The sequence below is a fragment of the Sorex fumeus genome, unplaced genomic scaffold (assembly GCF_029834395.1).
Source record: "Sorex fumeus unplaced genomic scaffold, SorFum_2.1 ptg000265l, whole genome shotgun sequence".
NCBI lineage: Eukaryota > Metazoa > Chordata > Mammalia > Eulipotyphla > Soricidae > Sorex > Sorex fumeus.
Genome location: NW_026606322.1, coordinates 16,517,198 through 16,532,641, shown reverse-complemented (window position 1 = coordinate 16,532,641; position 15,444 = coordinate 16,517,198). Strand labels below are relative to the sequence as shown.

Here is a 15,444-nt window from a genome sequence, read left to right as displayed (position 1 = left end):
CCGTGGTATATTCGATATGCCAAAAACAGTAACAAGTCACACAATGGAGAAGTTACTGGTGCCCTATTGAGCAAATGAACAACAGGAAGACAGTGCTACAGTGCTCCCAAAGGAGATGTTGGTTCTACTGTGCTTTAATACATAAGTAAATCTAATGAATCACATCTCATCTTTACACTAGGATGTAAAGTCTAAGAATACTAAGAAAAAAAAAAACCAAGAATCTGTGGCTATCTCCCCAGAAAGTGCAGTCAGTAATAATTTCACATGCAAGAATTATAAATGATTATATGCACTGGAAAGGTATTATCCACCCCCACATTTTCCTGAAACTACAGAACAACAATGCCCAAATTTAAATATTCCAAATTTCAAAGAATTAAAGGTATTTATTTCTCCTAGAATCATTAAGCCACTTGAAATAAACCTAAGTAATCAGAGGCAACAATGAGCAGTTACTGTTAATAGTAGGATATATTCCATCAACTCCCGTAAGGTTGGAAAAGTAACCGCAACCATTTATCTACTAGTTAAAATGGGCATGAATGTGAAAAATAGTGTAGCTGTGTTCCATTTCTCCAATCAACAATCAACTTTCTATGTTGATATTAATCACCTAAGCTAGTTGGCTTTTCATTAAAAGGTCTAGAAAATAATATAAATACTAATATAATAGAAAGTCAAACATCAACTCTAAGATTTCTTCCTTCTAATATAAACTGGGAATTAAATTCCTCAGGGGGACAGGATGTTTTTATTCTAGGGACTTAATTGTTATTCAGCAAATGACCACTGAATTGAATGCTAGGATGGTTTGCTCAATTTGAACTGGATAATGTTCAGAAAAACTAAGTACTAATTCTGTCACTTTTCAGTATGCAACCTTAAGCAATTCACTGAGCTATTGTTAACTTTGGTTTACTCTCTCTAAGAGGATCAAAACTGAAGACTGGGCAACTTCATGGAACTGTGGTGAGCATCAAAAGAAAAAAATACCATATAGGCAAATGCTCTCTCATTCTATGCTATAAATTGGCAGGGTGATACTATTAAGAACTAGATAATGTGTAATTTTAATGATCTGTATCTACTCTGCCTGGCAGGCCCAAATTACTCTATTTCTGTGAAATTGCTTGCAGCTAACCAAAATTTACTCTTCCCAGTCTCTACATTTCTGCCCATCCAAATATTAGGCAGCCCTGGGTAAAACCTGGATTTCCAGTTGCATTCTTCAAAACTTTGGGTATGTGAATTATTTCCCCTAAGAAAAGTACTGAGTGGATACAAAGACAAAAGCAAAAAAATACTATGATGCTGGACTTAAGAAATTGTAAATATCATGAATGATTTCAAAATGGAAAAAAATTATTGAATGCCCTTTTCATGTAGTAGGCATTGTCTCACAGAAGCTTTGGGAATATCCAATTCTACAGGGGCCTGTGATTTCTGTTATATTTTATAATTTCATAAGTTACAGAAAAATGGATGATAATACAAATTATTCCTGTCCATAGAAATACAAAAGTGGTTTGTTCTTCAATTGATTTCTACCAGGTAGAGGAGAGGATTTCAAAAATTTACATTTTATTGCCCTGAGGATACTAACCAATTCTCTATTAGGAAATTCATTTCAGCATCCCTTATTGCCTACAATGAGTCTATTCTTATTTTATTCTTATTAAAATCAAGGTTTTACCAACTTGCTAGTTTGCTTGCTAATGAATGAAATCTTTTAAACACATTCATTTTATAACTGAGTCAAAATCGAAATTTGCTTGTAAGTGGATAGACACGGAGAGTATCACGCTATGTGAAATGAGTCAGAAAGAGGGACAGATATAGAAGGACTACACTCATTTGTGGAGTATAAAATAACATAACATGAGACCAACACCCAAGGACAGTAGATATAAGGTTCAGGAAGACTGCTCCACAGTTGAAAGCCTGTCTCCTGGGTGGGGAGAGGACAGCTGCAATAGAGAAGGGATCACTAAGAAAATGATGTTGGAGGAATCGGTCGGGCTGGGAGATGTGTGCTGAAAGTAGAGAAAGGACCCAACATGCTAACCTCTCATTATCTTCATTGCAAACCATAATGCCCCAAAGCAGAGAGAGAGTATGGGAAATATTGTTTGCCACGAAGGCAGTGGGAGGGTGGGAAAGGTGAGGGTATACTGAGGATATTGGTGGTGGAGAATGTGAACTGGTGGAGGGATGGGTGTTTGATCGTTGTGTGATTGTAACTCAAACATGAAAGCTTATAACTATATCTCGTGGTGAATCAATAAAATTTTTTAAATTATCTCTTAAAAATATATATGTGGGGCCAGTCTGATATTATAGGGGTGAAGACATCTGCCTAGCATATGGCTGACCCCAGTTCAATTCGTGCACTGCAGATGGTCTCATGAGCACTGCCAAAAGTGATCCCTAAGCACAAAGCCAGGAGTAAGTTCTGAGCACTAGCACTGCTGAGTGTAGCCCCAACTCTTTCACAAATAAGGAGTTGGAAAGTGACTCTTCATCACTCTTCATAGTTAACAACTATAACTTAATTCCCTGTAAACATTTACTAAAAACTACTAGCTAGCAGAATCATCTGATTTGGATTTTCTCTCTTTTGCACACTGCCATCTATTAAGAGAGTAAAGTGAATGAAAAACTAACATATAGAGAAGAAGCAAAGAAATACAGATAATAATATGAATAAAGAAACTCTGAGTTTAATAGTCAAGATAGATCTACCGTAGTCTAAATCTGGTAGGAATAGAAAAATATAACCATGGTTATGTTAAGAGTTAAATCAACAAATCAAATGAAAAAATTACCTTATGTCAAATGTCAAAAATATTGAGCCTAACAATTTCTATGAATATAAAATACTGACTTAAAGCGTTTTATGCCACTGTCCTGAAAGCAGCTACACGCAGCATAACAAATTCTACTCAGAAAATTTAAAATGCGACAGATATTACCTGATCTGAAACACTGCAATAGGATGTGGAGCTACAATGAAAAATGGAGAAATTATTCTGGAAGCCTATAACTCTCATTTTGTGGGGTGACGCCAACTTTGGGGGAGTGGTGGGACATACCCATAGCTCTCAAGGGCAACTCCCCATCCTGTGCTAGTGTAGCTCTGTGTGGTGCTCAAGAGATCATGTGGAGCCAGGGATCAAACCAGGGCCAGCACCATGAAAGGCCTGTACTATCTCTCCAGCCCTCTACTTTTTCTTCCTGTATGAACAAAACACAAGAAGAATGTACAGCAGTCTAATCAGTCCGATAGATGTCAAAGCAATCTTTCGCTGCTACCTAACAAAAGAGTATTAACAGTCCCACACATCCAGAACTTCAACCTTAACTTTTTCATAAATTCCATTTAAATGTTCTCTCCTAGGACCAGAGAGGGTATAGTGGATAAGGCACTTGCCTGACACGCTGCCAAGTCAGGTTCAACCCCTGGCATCCTATATAGTCCTCAGAACATGGCCCAGATTGATTTCTGAGCACAGAGCCAGGTGCAATCCTAAGCAACAAGGTGTGACCCCAAAACAACCCCCCCCCGCAAAAAAAATTCCTTTGTAAGAGCTCTTAGATGACTACTCTTCTGCATTTTTATTCTATACAAAGATCTCTTCGCCTTAATGCTAATTGAGAACTTCAGCTGAGAAGTCAGAGGCTTCCAACAGTCCTTATTTATATTCTTAAAAGCTATGCAAACCTCCTCCACCCTCAGTTCCTCTTCTTCAGAATTCATCTCAGAATGCCTCTCTTTCCGTCCCCATACCCACCAATCTCAAGGACTTTCCCCGTTATAAATTCAATCTCTGAAAATGTCTCCATTCACATGGGTTTGTTTTCATCTTTGGTTTTTATTCTGCTTTGTTTAGGGGCCACACAAAGCTGTGCTCAAGGCTCAGTGTACTCCTGATTCAGGGATTGAAACTGGTGGTGCTTGGGATGCCATAGAGATTGCTGGGGATCTAACCAGGCTAGATCACATGTCTCTCTCTCTCTCTCTCTCTCTCTCTCTCTCTCTCTCTCTCTGGCCCTCATATAGGGTGGCTTGGTGTTTTTGTTGTTGATGGGTTTTTTTTTTCTTTTGGAAAAATATTTTTAAATGTTAGTCTCTCCCCCTGGCATCCTAAGGGAAAAATCAAAATGCAAAAACCAAGATGCATTTCTTCACTCCTATTCAGTAATTATATCTCTGCCTTCTGACCCCATCTCTCTCTCCCCTCTTTATTACTTTAGCTCTTGCCAAAGTCACCAACAATCCCTAATGAAAAGCAATGTGCATGCTTCACTCTGTCTTTCCTTCTCTAGGTTAGATCTATAGTTCTTGAGTGAAGGGCCAGCTTATTTCTGCTCTCATCCCTTGGCCTCAACAAAACTTCCTGATTCTGAAATTCCTTCAACTCTGCGTCCACTCCATTCCAATTTTCTTTCTTTATTGAAACCTATTCCTGACTTACAATCTGTATTAGTGATGTTAAGAGCTTCATATCCAGTATTCTCTCTTGCTCCCAGTCCTATCCCTGAGTGATTCTTTTCCCTCATTCTATGCTTTTAATTACCTATATACTTTTTTATTTAAATGGTGTTCCCCTATCTACTTAACCAGAAACTTGGAAAGCCAAAACTGTTGGCTGTGCATTTCCATTGAACATATCATAATAACTTCAAAATGATTATGCCTCAAAATTTATTTACCCTTTCCTTAATCTCTTCCCAAATCCTCACTGGCTTCCCTAAAGTTTTTACCATTTTCCAGTCAACTAGGTCTGCACCAAGAATCATGCAGTCCAGAATCAGGTATTCCATGGAGACTTCTTGATAAGCTTAACCAAGGCATTCTTATATATTTTATGAATCAATTAGCTATTCATTACTTCTTCCTTGAAATATGTACCCTCCAAAAGAGCTCCTTGCCTTCAAACTCATCATTTCCCCATTTCAGCCCCAATGTATTTTACACAGTTCCCAAAATAACTGTTCTAAATGCAAATGTACACTATTTTAACACCCCTCCTTTATTTCAGGTAAATTATTTTCTTAAAGATACATAATTTTATTTATTTTTTTATTTTTAATGTAGAAAAAAGTCACAACTGTTGGTACATTTTTAGAATCAATACTGATTCAACAACAAATTTGAAATATTAAAACCAATACATCTAGAACTTATGTGAAATTGTTATATCTTATCACAGGATTGGTAAGTCCATGTCTAAGAATTTACTAAGCAGTTTATTGCTTAGAAGGTGTCACACAGTCACATGTGTAGCCATACAGTACAGAAACTTCAAAATTTATATCGGCCAAAGAGTCCACACAGCAGCGGCCGTGGGAGGTGGGCATGGGCTAAAATTCTAAGTGAATTAGCATGCAATACAAAGATGGTCCTTCAGGACACTGCTCAGTCCCACCTCTATCATTTCCATAGTTTCAATCATAATAACCTTCTTAGAATCCATGAGCACCCTCAATGTCCTTAATGCCAAGCCTGCATATGCTGGTACCCAGCCTGAAGATGTGTATGTTCCTCAATGGTTCCATAGATGATAGCTATGTGTGAAGACACAGCCTTCTTGCTGTGGCATGTCCTTTCAGTTTACATCTTAATGAGGTGTGAACAGTGACAGCATATACCTCACAGAGATTCATTAGGATTTAATAAAATAATGAACAAGATTTTCTTCTTACAATGCCTTTCACATCTATAAGCGAAAACTCAAAAATGGTAGCTAACAAAAATGGTATTTGCTAACATTTACTTCCTGTTAAAGCACAGCTGAGCTGTTCAATACTGTTTCCTTTCCTATCTATCACTACCGAATTGCATTCATTCTATTTACTGCTCCCACTGCCTTCTGGTTCATGTCTTTTGCCTGTGTTTACTTTCAAATTCTGTAACTGTTTTACTTAATCTTTCAGTTAGAACCAGGACAATCCAAGACAATGTTTTCCTTTGGTATCCTATGGTTAAACACACGGCATAGCAGGTATAACAGAATATACTGTTAGGACTATAAAAAATGTTGAAGAATTAAAATGGGGGGAAATTATGGGGGAAAAAAATCAGAGAGGTTACATTCCTTTTCTTTAAAAAAAATCCTCCACTGCTTCTCACTTACCTGATATGGTATCATAAAGCTACATATTTTAATGAAAAAAATCTCTATCAAGTCAGTTGTAGGCTGGAGTACCTCAAGAATTAAATGATCATATGTATTAAAGAAAAAGGAACAAATAGCAGGTTATCTCACACATCTATGAAATGTAGAGGCATAAAATACTGTAATTGACAGCATCAACAATGACAAATTCCTGGCCTTGAATTACAAAATTTATCAATAAACGGTGGAGGTAGAAACTGCAGGGAATGAATATCGAATTAGAGGTAACATAAGGACAGTAGTGGAGGGTTATGACACTTTGGTAATGGTGATACTTAGTAACCGTCTATCAATACTACAAAGTCAAACACTATTGTAGCCATATTAACTAAACTGCAATTAAATATTTTAAAAATCTTTGCAAATACAAAAAATAAATATATGAATTTACTAGTAATTACCATAATGTTTAAATTTTTCCTTGAAAGTTGAGTAGATAAGAAAAGCGGTTATTTTATAGACAGAGTAAGAAATATGTATGGAGGAGCTTAAAAAAATGTGAATATCTAGAAGAAAAGGATTAATCAGGTGAGATCATGGGGCGGAGTGGTAAGATCCTGTGCTTACCATCTCCTGTGATGTTGCAAACCAAACCAAAAATTGGATTAACCAACAGAGAAACTGACCTGACAAACAGCTCTCACAGCAAGAAACAGAGATACTGGAAATAGAACTTCACAATGCAAAGCAAGCTGGATGCACTGAATACCCAGCACCCCAATCTTATGATTCTATACTCACAACACTGCAATGGAAGGTAAGAATATATAGGATGTGAACAGAGGTCAACCAGCTGGTAGGTGCCATCCAGATGACCTTGTGCAATCCTGGAAGCAGATGCCACACTGAGTCTCAATATGCACAAAAAGAGACTACTTATAGCTCCGCCCACCAGTATTAATTAGTTGAGCTACCAGAGTCAAAGAGATTACAATCAAGTACGTTTTCTTTTGACAGATAAATAGATCTGGCCCCTGGCACTCCACATCTGATTTCGAGTAAGCAAACCATATTCCTACAGAAAGAAAGTACCCAGTGGATCTCCCAAAGCATTCCCCAAGGTCCCACTGCTTGTGATACTTCCCACCAGTTCTAAAGTGCACAGTTAGTCACCACCAGAACAGCAGCCACATTCAGGTCTGGGGAACCAACTGTAGCCCAGTGGCTGCTGGGCAGTGGAGATACTGTGTCCCAGGTCATTGCCAGGCCCTCTTGTATGTGGCATACAGGCTCTATTCACCATAGAGGCTCAACCAAACTCTAACCCCTGAAGCCTATCCAGGTTGATATGGGGTAGCACTGCACTGCCCTGTCCTCCTGTTGTTCATCGATTTGCTCAAGCAGGCACCAGTAACGTCTCCATTGTGAGACTTGTTGTTACTGTGTTTGGCTTATCGAATATGTCACGGGTAGCTTACCAGGCTTTGCCTTGCGGGCAAGATACTCTCGGTAACTTGCTGGGCTCTCCAAAAGGGGTGGAGGAATCGAACTCAGGTCGGCTGGGTGGGCCACGTGCAAGGCAAACGCCCTACCCACTATGCTATCACTCCAGCCCGATATGGGGTACCACATACAAAAATGGAGACAGAGAAACATGTCCACATCAGTGGATAAAGAAGACAGAAGAGAAATTTCTAACATAAAAAAAAGCTATGAAGCTACCTACAGATAACTTCCAAACAACAATCCTAGCGATATTCATTGAAATGACAAGATCCATGGAAAAGAATTTGAGTAAGACCATGTGACTTCAAAGAAAAATGCAGAGGAAAATTCAAACAAAATCATAAAGCAGAAAACACTTAAAAATACAACAGAGGGGGCTTAATAGCTCATGGGAGAAGCCAACAATTTAATCAGTGTATACTGAAGTAATAGAAACCATTCAAAAAGAACTACAAAAAAGAGAAAATAATTAAGAATAAAGACAACAGGAGCTAAATAAGAGAGCATTAAGAGCTGAAACGTAACATCCTGGGGTTTCCAAGAAAGAGAAAATACTCTTTTCTCACCTAGATGACTTACAATTGTATCAGCATTTTTTGGCATATAATGATACTGCACCACACCCAGCCAAAGTGCAGGTATTCATCCCCCATTGCCCCTAGACCTTATCTAATCCACTTCCTCCTCTCCCACTGAGAGACTCATTTCTATTAGCAGAACTTCAAGGTTCTTTTTCATTGGTTACTGTATATCCCAAGGGGTAGGATTTTTATTTGAATAGTAGCTAAGAAATTCCCCAAATTGAGAAAGTTAGATACCATACCCAAGAATCTCAATGAAGTTCAAACAAAATAAACTTAAACAGATGCACGCCTTGCAAGTTAAAATGGGAAAATGGGAGGGAAGTGCAGATAGTATAGCAGGTAAGGTTCTTGCCTTGCACTCAGCCAATAGGGTTCAATCCAGGCATCTCATATGGTAACCTGAGTTTGTCAGGAGATTCCTAAATGCAGAGCCAGGAGTAAGTTCTGAGCATCAGTGAGTGTGCCCCCCGTCCCACCCCTCAGCAAAAAAACAAAATCGCAAAAATTAAAGACAGAAAATCCTTAAAGCAATCAAGAGAAAAACAGAGTCACGAACAAGGAACTCTCTATAAGATGATCATATTTCTTAACAGGAGTTCTACAGTCAGAAGGAGTGGCACAATACACACAAAGTACAGAATGAAAAAGATCTCCCAATAGGAATACTATACCCAGCAACATTATCTCTCATATTCAAAGGCAGAATAAAGATATTTTCCAACAGGCAATAGTTAAAGGAATTCACCACCAAACCAAGCTTCTGGGAAATACTACCGGGACTTCTATAAAAGAAAAAGAGACCAAAAGATGCAGTAATGTAACTAAGAAATACAAAATGTAACAGGGATAATAATAATGAGGATTTGTTTGTCTTTTAGATACCACTGGCAGTGCTCAGAGGATCATATGCAGTGCCAGGAATCAAACTTGAGTTAACCACATATATATAAGGCAAGTGTCTTACCCTAACCATTACACTATCTCTCCAGCCCCCAAATAGTAATTCTTAATTTTCAAGTTTACTGAGTCTTCCTTTATTATCTCCATTCTGGTAAATTTAGAGAATTTTATTTTATTTTTTGCTTTCTGGGTCACACCCGGCAATGCACAATAGTCCTGGCTCTCCACTCAGGAATTACTCCTGGCGGTGCTCAGGGGACCATATGAGATGCTGGGAATTGAACCTGAGTTGGCCGAGTGCAAGGCAAACGCCCTACCTGCTGTGCTGTCACTCCAGTCCCATAAATGTAGAGAATTTTAAATGTCAGATGCTGTACTGTTCTAGCTCTACAACTTATATTTCTTTAAGTAGATATTTTGAATTTTTAAAGAAATTTTTTAAATTCTCAAACAATAAAAATAAACCAGATGAACAAATTCCAGAAAAATGGCTAGAAAAAGTTTTCAGAATATTATAAAGGCTTCCTTGAATATCTTTCTTTGGAGTTTAGACTTGAAAACATAAACAAAAAGTAAACCATTCAGATTTATTTGCATTTTAAAAATTAATAATGTAGTGTAAATGGTAAGTTGTGGGCAGGGGAGGAAAAGAGTAACCAAAATCCATTGAGAAATCATTGTAACTGTCTAGATAAATGAAAACTAGAGAAGGCCCCAAAATTACAGTAAAGCAGAAATCAAAGAGATAAAACCAGTATCAGTCAACTGTGGAAACGAAGAAGAGAAGGAAGAATCTGAGCTGTTACTTAAGTTTATATCTATGTATAAGTAGTTATGCTAAGGATTAACTATAGGAAAGACATTTAGTAGGGACTTTTAATATTTAGTAGGCCTATAGTATGATATGGAGAGGTCCAGTAGATACCAGGGATGTGTGTGTGTGGGGGGGGGGGGGGGCGGAATAGAGCTGGTCATTGAAATATAAGCAACTTTTCCCAGAGAATCCTTGCAAACAGAACAGGTACCAAAGAAGAATAGATTGAAGAACACAGATATTTATGAAGCACATCTGAAAGAAAAGCAAACAAAGATAGCAAGAAAAAGAAGTGAGAGAAATGGGTAAGGCAGTAAAGAACAACATGGCCAACACCGAGAAAGATCTTACTATTAGCAGAATAGATATTAAGTAGGATGAGTAAAAACAACCTCTATATTGAAAATTACATCATTAGTTTTATTGCAATAGCAATGTCAATAGACTAATGGGATCAAAAGTCAGGTTACAGTTGGGTGATGATGGCAGGGAAGAAAGAAAAGGCAATAATTCTCTTAACAATAAACTTGGCAGTGTAAAAACAGAGTGTGAAGGCAAGGACAAGGGCAAGATTTTTTTTTCCCTTCTTATTTGCTTGTCTTTTACTTTGGGATAAAACTTCAGTATGTCTGCAAGTTAAGCTGAAAAAGAGTCAATAAGGAGAGAAAGATCTAAGTTATAAGAGCACCAAAGAATGACGCTAATTGAGCAGGCCTGCAAAATGATTCAAGTTGAAAGAGCCATAGACATGTGATCCTGACTTAGAAAGATGAATGGGTATTCTCTTGAAATGAGGAGAGGAAGGGGAATGCGCTGAAGGTTGCTTAGGTATTATAGATAAATTTAACAGAGGTGGGAAGTAAATTTGATAGAGTCCACACCTCACATCACTATTTTTTTTTTTAACAGTAGAGTAGGAAGTTAATTATCTGCTTGGAATGGATGTTCTGGAAAAGCTATGAAGCCCAGCAGGCACAAAGGTGAATGAAGCAAGCTCATGACTAAAGTGAGTTTCCAGAAATGGATTCTACCAGTTTTAGCCATCAGACCAAGGCTCTGATATAAAGAATTGAAATCTCAACTGAATTGGGTTAAAATTAGAGACAACAAGGATCATTTGTTTAGTTGTCTCTTCAACGATATCAAATCAGTTCTGGAGGGTTTTAAGCAGAATATCCATATATAGTTTAGCTTGGATTCAAAGAAAACCCCTCTCCTCCACTAGATTGAAAAATAGTCTTCTAAGAATAGAATTAGCTGACCAAGAATTACATGGGGGCAAGGCAGTCTTAATTCAGTAATAATAATATTGTAATATATAAATGTATTAGTTATTATAATAAACAATCATGGTTTATTGTATCTTCTTTCTTAGCCTAGTATAATGCATTCTTAATGAAGATGAATCATGGTCTTATCAAGTTCTTAAATGATATCCAGTACCACCAAAGGATTAAAAAAAACCCTTATCTCTATATACTGTAAGTTATTAAGATTCATACCATCTAAAATTTGTCCATATGCCAAAGAGGGTTTATAAAGTGCTCAAAGCAGCATATACATTCAGTTTCTTGGGATGGAAAAAGTAATTTGGAGAAACCCTGTACTTGCCAAATCCTTTTCCTTGCCTTTAAACCAGAGCATGTGATGTTTTTAACTATGCACATTTATTCTAATCTAAAACTCAAGTCTTGAAGTTGACCAGATTCTGAGTGTTGTACCATTACTCCATTGGTACGGAATAAAATATTCAGGAGAAGGTATATTTTCCAATCTTCTAATTCCTGTTTCAACTCCACAGTAGGCAGAAAAAAAAAGGTGGGGAGAAGTCAGGTTTGTTGTCTGAGGCTAGGAATATCAGAATCAAATTCCCCGAGTGCTTCATATTTTTTTACTTTAGTACTGCAATGAGTTTAGTAAAATTGACCCTATACTATTTTTCTTGCTCTCTTATCACAGAAGAAATATCTTCCCTCGTACACAAAATGAAAGTAGCTTTATTGCAACCCAAGAGTGTGTTATATTAAGAAGGAAGATACAAAAGTACAGTATTTTTTATCTGTATAAAGAGCCATGACAGTAAAAACCTACAAGATGGGTAAGATGATTACCTGAAAATTATGTCACAGAAAGAATTTTAATATATATTTTAAAAATACCTAAAGTTGAAAAACATTAAGGAGTCACACTTCATTTTGAAGCCACTGTGATTATTTTGAATTTAGAATTGACATCAAACTGGTGGAAAACATCTATTTTTCATCTTTAGAACCTGCCCTTTCAAATCTCTATTAGCAACTCAGTGGCAAAGATAAAACATCTGCCAAAATACAGATGACAGCATGAGCAAGTGTCCTAATGGCAGACGTTTAGTGTAGTGTTCTCACATACTGCCTCTAGACTTCTGGGGAGGTCCATAAATTAGTACTTTCAAATAGACGTTTACTCCCTTAAAAATGGCAACTTATGTTTAAAAACAGTTAATTCTTTAGGAAAAAATAAAATATTTTCACGTAAGTAAGCAAAAAGTGTTTTTTAATTTAATCATCTGTACTCGTGATTCTTCAAGCTTATTCTGAACAAAGAAATGCCATTCAGCCACTGAGAAGGCAGATCATATCACTCATGGTCCTTATTTGAGCAAGGTTTCATTTACCAGTTAGTGAAACCGGTGAAAACTGTTGATGGGCTTTTAAACAAGGTATATTTAGACACATTGGGGAAGAGATGACAGAAAGGAGCATAGTATCTATTCTACATCTTGTTAAACAACACAGGAGGCTGCAGTTCGCCAGTTTTTATTAGATGGAAGGGGAATTTTAGATAACCTCTTTTACTACAAAGGGCAACTGAAACTCTAGTGGCTTAACAGTACATGAATTCTTTTAAAACCCTGAGTCATTTACAATTCAACTGAAAGCAAAATTAAACTTCTACCCAAATAAACATACTAATCCACAACTTACTTTTCTTATTCACCATTCTAAATAGTCTACCAAATATCTTGGTTTATGATTACTTGTGTTTTGAGACTGTTAACATTTGTTCATACATGTCCTTTTAAAATGACATATGAAGAAGATAAAAAATGTATTATCTCTTAGCACAAACACTGTTATAGTCAACACTTCATACAACTCAAATATATAATGCTTCTATTTTCTCGTTCTCTTCAGGTTATTACTAAGCACAATAACATGCCATAAATTCTGAATTCTATGTTTCTGTAGGGATTTGGGCGCATTAATATTTTATGTAAATGAATGCTAATTACACATGATCTTAAATGTTACTAAAGGAGGCCTAATAGAAATCCTATCCCCTAAAGTGCCGTTCCAGCAGTTCTTTCTCATCCACTTGAAAACAGTCTCCCTGTTTTTTGAAACTGTACAGGTTTTACACTTTTTCCGTTCTTCAGACTCAATTTGATACCGCTAGTCTGAATCGGTGAATTTTCCCATTACAAATGCGTAAATGAAGGCTTTCTTAACACACAACAGGTTTCTGGAAGCATCATCTTTTTTCTTTTTTAAACCTACAAATGATAGTAATGGATACAAGCCCTGAAAAACAATGACAGGAAACATTACCTTACCTAACACCAACCCTTTAGATAACAGAAATAATGACTATCAACAGCTCCACCACACCAGATGTTTCAGAGTGGGAAAAGTGTCTTAAGGGCATCTCGAAAATAGCCAGAAGTCAGAACGCTTAATGATCGTCAATTTAAAACCTAATCAATTTGGCATTCTCTATTTAATAGAGCAACAGCCTGTTACTGTTATCCAAACTCAATTCTAAACGTTACAAAAAGTTCAAAAGGGCGCTGTAGATATTAATCATCCCCGGCGCTGTGAAGCCGTAAACATTGCTGCTCCTCCCTCAGTTTCTACTGATGAAGTCCACGTTTTAAACAAGCGAAATGGATTCCCAGAGCTGTGGGGGGGGATGGGGGGTGGCGGGAGGTGGGGGGGACGCGCCTTGGGCGTCAAGACATAAAATCCTCGGTGGGGTCGTCTTCATTTTCACAGGAGATCTGCTTGTTTTCTTCTTCTACATCGGTCTTCCCAAATCAAGTGGGGGGAAGAGGCTTAACGCACAATTCACAACGTATTAAAGTGGTTGAGGGGCGGGGGCGGGGGAGGGTTTGAGAGTTTCCAGGAAGATGATTTTTTTTCGGGCCCCAAAGCAGCAGGGGCCAAAGAGTCTCTGATTCAACGCTGCGTCGGAAATTAAACTTCATTGTGTCCTTAACTTCTATATTCCTGCGCGGGGGGCTCGCCGGAGAGACCGTGTCTTGCAGACTTGGCCAAAATGCGCACTTCCACCGCCGAGAGGCCCGGGCCCTCCCACTCTCCCGCCTTCATCCACCACCACCACCCCCCCACCCCAAGCACGGAGGCAGGAGAGGGGTGCAAAGAAAAGGAGGTCCCCGACCACTGCCAGCCCTCCGCTCCCGTCGCGCCTCTCCTGCCTCGGGTTGGTGGGTGCGCAGAGGTGCGCGTCTGGGAAGCCTGCTCGGGGTGTTGTGCGTCCGGAGGGGATCGCGGAGCGGGGGGGGGGGGAATCAGAGAAGAGCCCCGTCCTCGCCCCCGGGGAGGGGAAAGAGAAAGGAAGGGATGGGAAGAGGGCGCCCGGCTACCCCCGAGGCCCGCCCGCGTCCCTCCCTGGAGCTCCGGGCGAGGAAGGAGGCGCCCTCGGGGGCCCGCGGGGGCGGCCAGCCAAGCAGCCGCAGCGCCGGGAGCGGGGACACTCACCGCAGCACGCCGAACCCAACAACAGCGCCGCCAGCAGGGGCCACATCTCCGCGCCCGCCGCGGGGTCGCCACCGCCGCCGCCGCAGGTGTCTGGAGCAGCCTTCAGCAGCCGGCAGCCTCGGACGCCACCGCCGCCGCCGCCGCCGCCACCGCCGCCCGTCACAAGCAGCACCAGACGCCCCGGCTGGCCGGCGGCGCGCACGCGCGCTCCCGTCACCCCCGCCCGCGCAAGCGCGCACGCGCCCTCGCGCCCGCCCCGCTGCCGCCGCCGCCGCCGCCGCCGCCGCCGCAATCGCGGCGGTTGACGCCGCGCCCTCCCCGCTTGCGGACTCCGGGGCCCGCTCCCGCCTGCTCGGCCCGAGGTGCCAGTCAGACCCCAGGGTCGGGGATAGGAGGGACGCGCCCCGCAACCCCCCAGCTCCCCTCCCCGCAGGAGGCGGAGTGTGTGTCTTCACGCTCACTGCAGACCTCCCGGCACCTGCCCCTCTCCCCGCCTTCGCCCGTCCTCTCCTGCAGCCTTGCACGCCCCGTGCTCACGCCTGAGGATCCCCGCCAGGCGCAACTCACGCCCCCCGGTACTTCTGCCCCTCCCCACCACCTCCTTATAACCGATCTCGCTTCTCCCCGGGGCTCCGACCCCTCCCGCGCCACTCGCCCGCCTCTCACCTCCTCCGATTGCCACCCCACCACCACCACCACCACTGCACCCCAGCACACCGCTTGGGGGCGTCTCTCCCCTTTCCCCCCCCCTCGAGCGC

At 40.4% G+C, this 15,444-nt stretch overlaps 1 protein-coding gene across 2 annotated transcripts in view; it reads right to left on the bottom strand.

Annotated features, from left to right (window-relative positions):
• CD47 (CD47 molecule) overlaps positions 1-14,837 on the bottom strand; it is a 90,910-nt gene extending 76,073 nt beyond the window's left edge. For both annotated transcript variants that reach the window (XM_056109206.1, XM_056109207.1), the window contains exon 1: positions 14,687-14,837. In XM_056109206.1, the coding sequence (XP_055965181.1) occupies positions 14,687-14,732 (46 nt within the window). In that variant the 5' untranslated portion in view covers positions 14,733-14,837. The remainder of the gene's footprint in view (positions 1-14,686) is intronic.
• Between the last annotated feature and the right edge of the window lie 607 nt (positions 14,838-15,444).